This window comes from Cyprinodon variegatus, unplaced genomic scaffold, assembly GCF_000732505.1.
Source record: "Cyprinodon variegatus isolate N-32 unplaced genomic scaffold, C_variegatus-1.0 Scaffold15, whole genome shotgun sequence".
Classification (NCBI taxonomy): Eukaryota; Metazoa; Chordata; class Actinopteri; order Cyprinodontiformes; family Cyprinodontidae; genus Cyprinodon; species Cyprinodon variegatus.
In genome coordinates, this window is record NW_015150468.1 from 477800 (window position 1) to 490007 (window position 12208).

The following is a 12208-nucleotide window of genomic DNA, read 5'->3' on the forward strand; positions in this document are numbered from 1 at the left end:
TAATTGACACAAAATGCTCTAATCAGGTGATATTCTGTAGACATTTAGTGATTTATATTTTATTTTTCAGCAAAACAAAGGAAAGAAAAAGAAGAAAGGTGTAGTACCCGGAGGTGGACTGAAAGCACAGATGAGAGACGAACTTGACTATGCAGAGTTTGATGGAGGTTACGCCCAAGACTACGAGGACTTCATGTGACATAGGCTCTATTACTGCTTTCCCCCCCTTCTTCCTAACCCTCTGAAGTACAGCTGTACCTTCCCATGCTGTCCAGTGCCATCCTGGGAAATCTGAACTCTGTGCCGCCCCTTTTCATTTTGCTTCATTTACCGGATGGACTATTCTTGGGAGCATCCAATCTCAGCGCCCTTAACATACAGAATGGCCTTTTCTGTCTCATTCAGCCTCGATATGCACACAAATCTGTTGTGTGACCCAGCTTCAATGAAGAATACATCTGTAACTGCTGCTGTCTGAATTTTGCAGGGCTCTTTTTAAATTAAACATTGCTCCTGTTAAATTGACACATGGCAGTTGTACATGAAGTGACATAGAAATAAGGTTCTATGCAAATTCCTCAACCAGAATGTCATGTATTATAGATCACACTGAAGTGTGGTGAGATCTTTTACAGGAAAACATTTATATTGTTGTTTCTTGGGTTGCCAAATGCATAGCAATTATTCAGTTTATTAATCTTTATCTCTGGAACATTTACATAGAGGTATTTGAGAGAGGCATAACGAGTAGATGTACTTTTACAGAGCGCACATGACATTCAATGTAAGATAAAAGGGATAGAGTATAATAAATGTGACTATAAAACCTCACAGCCATTCTCTTAATACATCTGGAATATCCTTGAAAGTATGGAGTAAATGATGCTTAAAGGTATTTTCTTTTGCATGACAGAAATATAACTTACTAATTTGAGTTTTACTAATGCAAAAAAAGAAAAGATCTACAGATCAGGCAAGTGAAGTATCTTGCTGCAACTGGTCTGTTGCATTGTTGCTTCTGCAGGCTTGTATCAAGTGTGATGAGGAGCGGAGGCAAATGGGCTCCACCCCCCACATGTCTTCATATGGGCTTCAGTTAGTTGAGAGGGGCATCTTTCTCCTTTTCTTTTCTAGCTAATGACCAGTTCCAATCTTACACAGACAATTCGATACATGCAATTTTGAAGATATGACATCTGTTTTTTAAGCATCTAATTTAATAAAATACTGGTCAAGAGATCAAATTGTTTGTTGATCCTTCTTAAGTTCACACAAATGGAACCTGGAAACTAATGTCAATTGTTCAACACTTGAATTAAAATAAACTCAAGAATATTGTAATGTTACTGTACTGCAGTTTTGCATGATGTAACAGTTTTATGAAAAAAAGCATGGTTATTCAAGACTGGTACTTGAAAAGCCAGTTCATACCCAGGGTACCCTTGGGCCAATTAGCCATGAAATAAAAATGCAAAACAAGTAACCAGTCACACACAAGTTCACATGGAGGGATGCAAAACTACTTGGATTTTCCTTATTACCGGTACGCCCAATCAGGAAGAAAGGCTGGCTTATATGCAATTACAAAAACCACCCAATCCTTGAATCCCTAGCTATTAGGGTGTGTATTTCAATCTTGATTACCTAGAGCTTTTCCTGAGCTGTTAATTATTACATGACACAAGTTTGTTCATCTAAATTTTTCCCTTTTGAAACTTTTAAGTTGTGTTTAAACCTGCATTAATTGGTATGGTTTGATTCATATATTACATCAGAATGTGCTCTTAAGGTAGGCATCCCCAGCCTCGGTCCTTGAAGCCCGCTGTCCTGCAAGTTTCAGAGGTTTCCCTGCTGTAGCACAGCTGATTATAATGATTGCAGTAGACCAAACGCCTATTAATCACCTTTCAATTAAAATCAGCTGTGCTGGAGCAAGGAAACCTCTAAAACCTGCAAGACAGCAGGCCTTGAGGACTGTGGTTGGGGATGCCTGCTCTAAGGCATAGTAATGTTGCATCAGTTTTTCAAAACTAAAAAAAAAAAAAAACACCTTTTGATAACCGCTGTATTGTCCTGAAAGTTTATGTTTTATCTTTTTATTCAAGCCATCATCTTCTGGCTCACTGAGAATGTCTACAACATACATTTCCCTTAGTTATTTTCCAAGGTTGTGGCAAACTTCTTTCATGTACAAACTTGGCTGACTGAGAAACTACACAAATGTCCACTGACTTATATGTGCCTAAAATAATCTCAGCTAAAACCTTTTTATGAACTAGACGGTAAAATCTTTGAGACATGCACTTTTTAGATGGCAAACATCTCAACATTGCGAATGACATAGATCAGTGGTAACCAATAAAAAATCAGCGGGGTCCGAATACAGAAAATCAACAACCAGTAAAGGTCCGGATACTTTTAATTATGATATCATACTTAAAACATAATTTAACACTGAAATTAAATTAGTTTTTATGCATCCATGTTATACGATGAATTTTTGAATAGAAAAATATAAAAAAAATACGAGACATTTATTTCAATTTTAAAATTTAATGTTTTTTTTTTTTTTTTAAGTAGAAACAATCATTCAGTCTGATACATGGACAATTTCCTGACTTACATATCTCATAAAACACCTGATCTGACTGTTATTTTGTTTTCTTTTTCATGGCTTAATGAGAGCAATGGGATTCAAGCTGACCTGAAAGGCTTTTAACCTGGGTTTGAATGACGACAAAACCATTCTCCAGCCATTCCACGCTCAGTCGGGAGCTTATATATTCCCAAAAAATAAGATCGTTTGTTTAAATGATTGGATGCAAACTATTACAAACTGGTACTTCAACATACCAGGAAGCAGATTTCTCATCTCGATCATCAAAACATTTATTTTATACTAAGAGGCTTAAAAGTTTCATCAAATCATCAAACTTCTCATCTCAGGCATGGGTGAAGAATTGCTGACTTTTAATGCAGAGATAAAACATAGTTCATACAAACCATGTATGATCCTAGTTATCCCTGTTACAAAAATCCACAACAAAATGAAAATATTTGGCCAGAAACTGAACATACGCTGGCTGGATGTTGGTGGGGAATTAAATTAAGTGCTCATTTCCGCATGTTTTGCTCCTGAATTTAATAATAATATAGCGCATGCTCTCCTTGAGCTCCAAGGAAGTCGGAGCGGAGGCTGTAGGCTTTGCTTTGCGCAACATCTCCCGGATAATGAGAACCCTCTGCTCTCAAGAGAGTGCACCAAGTCAGGCAGGTCCTTGAGTTGTTTTCTTAGGTAAGGAATGGTGACGCATAAATCTTGATTGTATGTAAGGAATAGGAAAAAATCAGCAAAAACAACCCAGATACTAAAAAGGTTTGAAAAAAAAGACTGCCTGTTGAATCTTTCATCAACTGATATAAAAAAATTCCACATACAATAAAGTGTTGAAAAACCGTCCAGAGGAATATAAATACATTATTTGGGGAAATGTTTCAGACTTCAGGCAGTTCATAAAAAAAATCAAGTTTATTTCCTTTATGCAATTTTTTTCAGTTACATTTGAACCCCTGAGAAAGAGGGTACCGGTGCATACATAATTAAAAAGCTTTAACCCTAATTCACTAGTCCAATTTGGATGTCGATGCATTAATGCTGAGAGCTAAGAAACTGAAGTCTGACTATTTCTATTATGAAATACAACTGCAGCTTGAATATATTTTGGTATATTATTAATGTCAAAAACTGCTTCAGTGTGATTTATTTCCAAACCTCTTTCTCGCTCTGTTTTTCCTGGTCTATGGGTAGAGTCACTTATCTTCTACCTTGTTAAGACCCTCGTTTAGGATTTCTGGGGCTACGTTTACTGCTCCTGCGGGATAAGTTGGCTCTCTGTCGACGTTTGGTTTTCCTGTTGTCTCCTCTGGCAACACTTGTAACTATCTGACTTTGAGAGTTCTGCATAGCTTGAAAGACACTCTGGCGTGTCACTTCACGGTCCCCACAAGTAAAAGTTAGCGCCACGCCCTCATTAGTTTTCATGACCCGAGATGTACCATCAGAAGTGCCATCAAAGCAGCGCCCAAGTGCAATCTCTTTCGCTGTACGAGGATCCTGTTCCGTCTCTGTGTAGATTCCATAGTTGTGGCCCAGAGAGTCTAGAGGTGCCAACATGGTAAACTCATTGGTGTCATTGTTGACTGCTAGAGGTAGGTGGTTCACCAAATAATCCTGAAGCATTGAGTTCACATGGTCCCTCTTACAACTACCTTGAGGGATCACCTTCACCAGAGTACGATCCACACGCTCCTGATCATACAGCATGCCACTGCACTTAAACTCCAGACACACGGTTGAAACATTTGCCTGTTCCATATCACGAATGCTGCGAGTGTCTCTGAGACCGTACAGCTGGCCCACAGTTTTTGGATGAGTGCCACCCATGTTACGAGACCTTACATTGATTTCATGTGGACTGTTTATTTTAACCTTGATGTAACAGGCGCGGTATTCCATGGGCTTGGGCCACCAGCTCAGGTAGTCTTGCGTCCAGCTCATTGGGTCGTCTTCATTAAACGGCACAGTGTTGTAATCATAACGGTCTCCTTCAACTCTTGAAAACCTGAAATGAGCTGCACTGAATGGGGCTTCCTCACATTCTTTTAGTTTTTCAAATGCATACACTGGTCCATTGGATTCCTCGGCAGCATTAGAACTTGGTTTTGCCACGTTGATACTAAATGCTGTCTTCTTTACTCTAGGGTCTTCATGATCAGTCCGCCTGTAGTTGAGTTTTGTCAGGTAAGGCTGGGGTACTCCAATGAGGCCAGGATTAAGTTTAGGAGAAGAGGACACAGCCTCCAGCTCCTCACCCCCGAGGTTGGCCATTACATATGCAGAATAAGCATCAGGTTTTTGTTCGTCACAAAAGGCTGGAAGACAAGCCCCATTTGGGCCAGTAACAACGCTATCAAAACGGCCCCAGGCACGTGGATTCGAGGAGAAGCCAGCTACTGGTTCCATGTTTATGAGACTCACCACAACTCCTTCTACCTGCTCACTAGGCATGAAACGCTCGCTGCGGAAAGCTCTCACTTTTACATAACACCTGCGGTTTTCAGGAACATCCAGGTTAAACAGACGCCTTTCTCTGATTTCCATGTTTCCGATCAAAAATGTTCTCTCCTCCCTTTTGCTTCTCTTTTTCTTTTCCAGCTGGAGACTTCCCTCCTCTTCCCACAGGCCAGTTTCAGGATTCAGCGACCACAGCCTCATGTTGCTGAGGTGCTCTGACATCTTTACCTGAGCTGAGTCCAGAAAAACCTTCACTTCACCTGCATTTAGAGGTTCATTATTTTCTTCACCTCTAAAGTCAACAGAAAACATGCCATAGGTTCTCAGTGGAAGTACATCACCCTCACTTCCTATAAAATTAAGGTCACTTGAAGCAGCAGCAGCAGTAGAGACATCTCTCGGGTCTAAGAATGTAATACTTGCATTGACGTTCCCAGTAAAGACTTCTCCGTTCTGCTTATAGAATGAATTAGGGGGAATCTGGATTTGGACCATTGCCTCTTGGCCATCTACCTCTCCTAGATCAAAAGTATTAGTTTCTGAGGAAATAATGGTCACAGGAGCTTTCTTCCGTAAAAGTTTGATTTCATGGTATACAGCTCCCCCCTTAGTTTTAAATTGGAGCACCTTTGTAGTGTTAACAAATTTCTGCATGTTGTCAACAAACGTCATCACTAGTCTTTCAGTGTCTGGGGGAACCTGGACAGTAAAGGTGCCTTTGTAGCCAGTACGGCCAATCCTGACTCCGTTCATATAGATGTGGCCAAATCTCATTGGCTCACCATTGTCTGCTGCAATGGCACGGCCATACACAACAGCCTTGGTGTCCACACATTTCTGACAGCCGCATTCTGTCACCACCATGGTGGGCAGCTGGTAGCCTTGACATGTCAGCTGCCTCTCTTCCATCTTTGCCACACCACAGCAGTACGCTACGTTGTCTTTGCACCTGATGACATTATCCAGCTGTCCAGCACATGTATTTGAGGGGCATTTGCCAACATCGTAGTAGAAGGAGTTTGTGCTGTTTTGATAGCAGTCATGTGGAAGACGAATGAGATGAGATTCGGGCTTGGGGTTGCATGAATGCTCGTCTCCACCTGCATTGAAAATGTACAAATAAACATTTCAAATTTACACTTACACTGCTGATGTATGTTCAGTTAATTTGCTGGGAACACACCTATAATTTTTAGAGATGCTGGTTTGGTTTTAACTGCACCAGACGGACCACTTGCCCTGCAGTAGTACTCTCCTGCTTGATCTGGACGTAAATCTTTCAGAACAAGCGTGCTTTCGTATTGCATCTCCATGAGACTGTTGTTATGAAACCTGTTGGCTCACACACATAGGAAAATAGCAGGAAAACATTTTTTAAAGGTTTAACTTTAGTGTATTAAAGATATTACTATTCAGTTATTGAGGGAGTTTTTTCTTTTAGAAACTTATTGCTTAGACATAAGCAGTGAGCTTACAGTAGTTAGTATGTAGCCTGAGTTATTGTGTGAACATTAAGTTTCAGATGGGTTGTTGTTTCACATATAATCCCTTTACTTATAGCTATAATCTTTTTGTAAGTGGCTACACCTATTAAAATATTTACTTAGATGCATTTACATAAAAGTAGGGGAACCTGGGGGCAGTTGCAACTTTTTTTCTTAAGAAGGTATTAAGGGCTGCACATACCATTTATGGTTACATAAAACTTTCATCTGATTGCTAGTTGCTCTTAGAATTTAAATTATTTAATCTGACATACTTTTTTCACCATATTCATTAAAAAAAGTCAGTTGTTGCAATGTTTCCCATTCCTGGGACTTTTGCAATACTCCTTTAAGACATTTGCAATTGGTCATAAATCCATTGATTTTCCAAATCAACTTTTTTTTGTCTCAATAAGTATTATTCTGAGAATTTTTTATGGTTTGTAAACCTTGTCTGTAACTTTGAACTCTCTACATACATATAAACAGAATGCATTTTCTTTTCCAATTAAATGAACTTCGATTTGTCTTCTGATCTACTGGTTAGGGGATTGGTCCATCTGAGCACATGCAGTATTACTATCATCAAAATAGCATGCTTCTGATTAGGGAAAAAAGACTTGTTGCAGTTGTCTCTTGTTGCATCTATCTCTCGAGTCTCCCCAGTCTCCCCTACTACTCCAAAAGTTAAAATGTCTGTCATTAACTCAAAGAAGGAACTTAAAAACTGACATTATGTGTGTGAGTTGAGATCTCACCATTGGTATTTGTCTGGTGGCGGCGTTCCAGTTACTTTGCAGCAGAAGGCAACACTTTGTCCCACTCTTCTGGCTTTACTCTCAGGGTTGCTCACAACATGAAGCTTATCTATCAAAACAGTCAAATAGAATTAGTTTATTATTTCTACATTTTTTTGCAACCTTTCTTGTGTGCTTTTACAGTTCCTATCTTGTTAAATTATTTTTTATGGACATTGAAACTCTTGATAGCCAGATCTTCACAACGCCCTTGCCTTGGCCTTTCATTCGTCATTATTACTTATTAATATATGGCTTTCTGAGTGTCAAGATAGCTTTACAGTCACCGTAACATTTATATATCTACATTATACATTCCTATCCTATTTTCAAAAGATGGACATGACAAATTTAGGCCTAAAAATTTTTCTGAAGGATGAACCATACTTGTGATGATCCACAATTTTGTTCCCAGTATCTTTGCCGATATTGTAAGATTTTTTCCCCACATGACAAAAAGGGCACATTAGGTTTGAGGTGTTATATTAAAATACATCGACAGGTGAGCCTCATTCTTTTTTTTATATTCTGTGATCTAGCAACAAGGAATAATGTAGGTAATCATAAGTAAAAAAGCTGTACTGTAATGCAGTTTAGGATGTGTTTCCATCTCGGTTTAGACACAATTCATACCTGCTCTTTTAAGCTGCACACTTAGAACCGAGGTCCGCTCACTGGTGATGGGCACAACAACATCAAGAGTTGCATGCCCCAGCAGTCTGATTGTCAAGGTTGTGTTACCATCGGGGCAGATTCCAGGGATTCGGAAATGTCCGTTGTGGTCTGTGAGGGTAAGGAGTTTGCCTGAGCGAAGAATGGCTGCCCCCTCAGCAATAAGACCACCTGCACCTCGCACAGAACCCAAAAGGGTGTGCTCTTCACACATGCAAGCGTCACAGTCAGCATTTACTCTCCCCATCACACACTGCAGATAACAATCTAGAAAACAGAAAACTCTCATTAGGGAACTTTTGCCTTAGTTTGTGTCCAACTGTAAAGTTCATTTAAACTTTACCCACCTGTCTTCATGCACTCAGGCCCATTGCATGGTTTCCCTTCTATTTTAGGCCCATTGCAAGGAACTGAATGAGACTGGCAGCTTCGATAGCGAAGTTGCACACCAACTTGACCACAGAGAGCAGGACATGGGCTCCAGTTTGACCACAGACCCCAGGTTCCCTGAATGTTCACACTTCTTTCTGGTAAAATAAAATTAAATGGTTATTGTGACAGATCTTCTAAAGAGATAAGATATTATTTTAAAGTGCATTACAGGTAAATAAAAACACAGCAAAAAACCCCACAAAACAATAAACTATTATTATAGAAAATCTTTAATTTCAAGGGTCCAAACCTTTTGGACATAGAAAACGAACTGCATAGTTTGAGCAGTTGCGTCCAGGACTTTGCTCTTCATTGAGACACCAGAATCCTATTGTTGGGTCGGCATGTATCCTCTCCCCGGTTTCACGGGCTGGGACCCATTCCGTGGTTCTAGCTTCAATTGCTCGCGGAGTCTCACATACTCTGGTGCGATAGTAGAAGCGAATGGCATCCAGCTGCTCGTAGTCTCCTCGACCTCCTGGGTGGTCAACATTGAACCATGTGGTCCACTCATAGTTGTCTGGACATGTGGAATAAACAGAAAAAAGATAGGCATTTATCTTCACAGACTATACCACAGAAAAGGATATAGGCTAAAACTTCAGCCTTAGTTTTATTTGTATTACTTACCATCAGAGTGATGGAGAGACTCTCCTCTCCATGTTCCTGTAATTTATAAAAAATGCTTTTGAGTTTGAGTGATTAATGCCTTTCTGTAATGGAGGTATAGCAAACATGCGTAAACTGTTTCAAAAGCAACATATTATTACAGATAATTGCATAAAAATAAAGGTAAGCTGATCAATTGTTTAAATTAGACATGTCTTAAGGCATGAGACAAAAGAACGTGGCTCAAAAATTGTCATGATTTTGGCGCTGATGACTGGCCGAATTGTTTATTTCATTCACGTGTTTAACTCTGTCTGATTTCTCATTACTGTTAATCTGATCCACATGCTCCTGCCTCTATTTAAGCTGCTTGTTCCCAGCCATCAGTACCAGATTATTCTTGAGCCTTTGGTGTGAGAGTTTTTGAGTGTAACTGTTTTTGTTCTGATTGTCTGATCCTGACCCGTTTTGCTATTGAACCTCTGATTCAGCCTGTCCCTGTTCTGATCCGTTTGCCTGACCTGTCTTCGGACACCTGCTGGACACTTCTTGTGGACAGAAGCTGAATCTGCCTCCTGACCTGGACCTGGATTATCCTGCCTTCTTTTGTCTGCTTGGGTCTGACCTCCTGCCAGTTCAAGGCTTCAGTGTCTGGAACTTTCTGTCAGCCGATCGGCTGGAATCAACCTTGTTCGCTGGCACAAACTGAACTATAAAACTAGGTTAGTGACTCACGTGTTCATAATCATCCTCCGTCAGATTATTGTTTACACTAACCAGTGTTTCTCTCCTGTAGAGGTTCCTGTCTTAGACATCCTAGCTGCTTCTACTGCAGATCCTCTCTAAAATAAATGATTTTAAGTTATTTTACTGTCTGTCTTACTAAATACTGGGGCCCTCTGTTCTGAGTCGTGACAGAAAATACAATCAGCCACTTCTAACATACCTTCTTTTATCAGTTTGATCGCTGGTGGTTTGGATGGTTAAAAATTATGGATCAAAAGAAACTCAACTAGAGATAATTCCAAAGGAAAACAAGTGATTAACGATAAAGTTAGATATTTTTCATCAGTTAACTCCAGTCTTAACGTTAATTCTCAATTGCTTTGAAGACTTTATTTAGATGGAGATCTGCAATGCAGGCTTTTAATCTTAACTGACTTGACATTATTGTTAAAGAAATACACACACACACACACACACACACACACACACACACACACACACACATATATATATATCAAATGAGAGATCTTCCATGGGGTAGGGATTTTATCCTTCTGAATATGTACTGATAAACAGGTTATGGGTCAGTTTTGTTTAAAGAGACTACAAATACTTTATAATATTCAAATAAGTGTTCTTAACCTTACATTGCTCTGCAAAATCTGTTCATACCTAATCGTTTTACATTTTACCCTTTAGCTGGATTAAATGAATGAAGTTTATTTTTGTTTATTTTGGGAGGAGACATCGGATTTCCACTTTACTCTCAGCTAAGAATTGATTTAGGATGAACACATGAGAAATGACCACGACAGAAACCATTTTGTATAGGATTACTGAACTCCTGCTGTACAGTATGGCACTCTGTCTATTAAGCATGTTTGTGTCTGTAAAATCCCTTAGTATTTGATATTCCATATCGGCTATAAATGCAGTTCTTTGGACCTCATGCTTCCTATTTGTTATTCTGATGCTTCCACCATATCACATTCACATTCCAAGGCTAGACAGAAAATGACTGCCAAAGCAACCAAAGTCTAAAGTAAAAAAAAAGACTGATGATTCAATAATGCAAACGAAAGGAAAAATCCTTCTACATGCTTTCAAATAAAAAAGGTCACTTCATAACAATTGCATAGTACTGTCTATGTAATTAAAATGCATGAATAGAAAACATGAAATAACATGAATTTTTACAAGTCCCACCTTGAACTGTTAGAAGACTGGCTGCGGTGATTCCCAGGAAGATGAGAAGAGGCCTCTGTGACATTTTCACACTCTGCCTCCACACTGGACCTTTCTCTGGTATGTGTTTCTCTACAGCAAGTCCAAGAGAAAAGCAGCAAAGGCACCTGGTGAAATGATTAAGTTAAAATATGTTCCATGCCATGAATGTTTTGCACATACTGTACATCCCAATAAAACAGTGAAACAGCTCATAAATGGCATGGAAACCTGGGACTGGTGGTTAACTTTCAAATGTGTATAAGAATACTTGATAAGTGCTGTTAAAACAAAATGTTGCAGTAAGTACATGCTGTAAGTTTCTTTGAGGTTTTAAAAGAACAAAAACCTGGATGGACAGAGCTCTGCTCTCAGATTACACATCTGTGTTCGCCATCAGCATTTGTCAGGGGAACACTCAAACATATCTGATGAAACTCTGGCCTCACAACCCAAACACCCACGCACAAACATAAGGTCCAACTTAAAAACTGAAAAAAAAAAAAAGCTGAACATGACAGTGTTCTCGGTTATTTATGCCTAATATTTTACAGTGAATATTTTAAAAAGTGTTAATGTGAAGCAAAAAGGTGAGAATAAAGAAACCGCAACACAAATGTTCTAACAATAGTTGAGTAAACTGTACATGGTTCAAATCATAAAAAGGATGGAAGCTGAGCCTGTAAATAGTTCATTTAGATTTAATACAATCTTTCATTTCCAGATCTTGATAATCTAACTTCTCTGCACAGTTTAATCTAAATATCCCATCCATTAATAAAACAAGTAGATTAATTTATTCTTACCTTCTTTGAAAAATGAACCCTTGGTACAGAGCTTCTGATTTTTTATTTTAAACTTGAAAATCTTCTTTCTCCTTTTGCAGATAGTTCTTTCACATGTCTCTCCTCCTCTTGAGCTTTTTCTTCTACTGAACTGTCCTCCTTCTCTTTTATACCTCTCTGCCTCTGACACCACACCTTCTTCTCTCAGGAACTGGCCACAGGGTTACAACAGTTACACCATGTTTTTCTTATTTTTTACCTCCTACTGTAGAACTATGACATCAAGCGATTATTAGATGGTCTTTTGTATAAAAGAGAAATTATCAGGTGCTTCACATTGCAAAGGCAAGTGTGTTAATAGATTGACCCATCGGCGTCGCCAGACCCCATTTACTGGGGCACGTG

At 39.1% G+C, this 12208-nt stretch overlaps 2 protein-coding genes across 3 annotated transcripts in view; one reads left to right on the forward strand and one right to left on the reverse strand.

The window, feature by feature from the left end:
* eif3j (eukaryotic translation initiation factor 3 subunit J) overlaps window positions 1-1335 on the forward strand; it is an 8162-nt gene extending 6827 nt beyond the window's left edge. Inside the window, 1 exon segment of the mRNA XM_015383978.1 lies at window positions 12-1335. Coding sequence (XP_015239464.1) covers window positions 12-199 — 188 coding nt within the window. The 3' untranslated portion in view covers window positions 200-1335.
* A 1244-nt stretch (window positions 1336-2579) lies between these two features.
* On the reverse strand, window positions 2580-11968 carry cilp (cartilage intermediate layer protein). Of its 2 annotated transcripts, none has more exons than XM_015384947.1 (9): window positions 11825-11968; window positions 11001-11111; window positions 9090-9125; window positions 8710-8979; window positions 8375-8554; window positions 7989-8294; window positions 7317-7425; window positions 6258-6406; window positions 2580-6174 (listed from the first exon to the last, which is right to left on the reverse strand). In XM_015384947.1, the coding sequence occupies exons 2-9, from the start codon at window positions 11062-11064 to the stop codon at window positions 3830-3832; spliced, it is 3459 nt and encodes a 1152-aa protein (XP_015240433.1). In that variant the 5' UTR covers window positions 11065-11111; window positions 11825-11968; the 3' UTR covers window positions 2580-3829. The 2 variants fall into 2 exon arrangements, with proteins under 2 accessions (XP_015240433.1, XP_015240424.1); XM_015384938.1 differs by having other exon boundaries at window positions 11001-11146; window positions 11825-11966.
* Window positions 11969-12208: the final 240 nt, after the last annotated feature.

What these genes read in the sequence shown, in the direction of transcription:
- cilp (XM_015384947.1), bottom strand. Translation starts at nt 11,064, where the DNA reads ATGTCACAGAGGCCTCTTCTCATCTTCCTGGGAATCACCGCAGCCAGT. An exon ending in TCGTTTTCTATGTCCAAAAG is followed by an intron (nt 8,555 to 8,709) that starts GTTTGGACCCTT and finishes TTATTTTACCAG; the next exon opens with AAAGAAGTGTGAACATTCAG. An exon ending in AGCATCTCTAAAAATTATAG is followed by an intron (nt 6,175 to 6,257) that starts GTGTGTTCCCAG and finishes TTTTCAATGCAG; the next exon opens with GTGGAGACGAGCATTCATGC.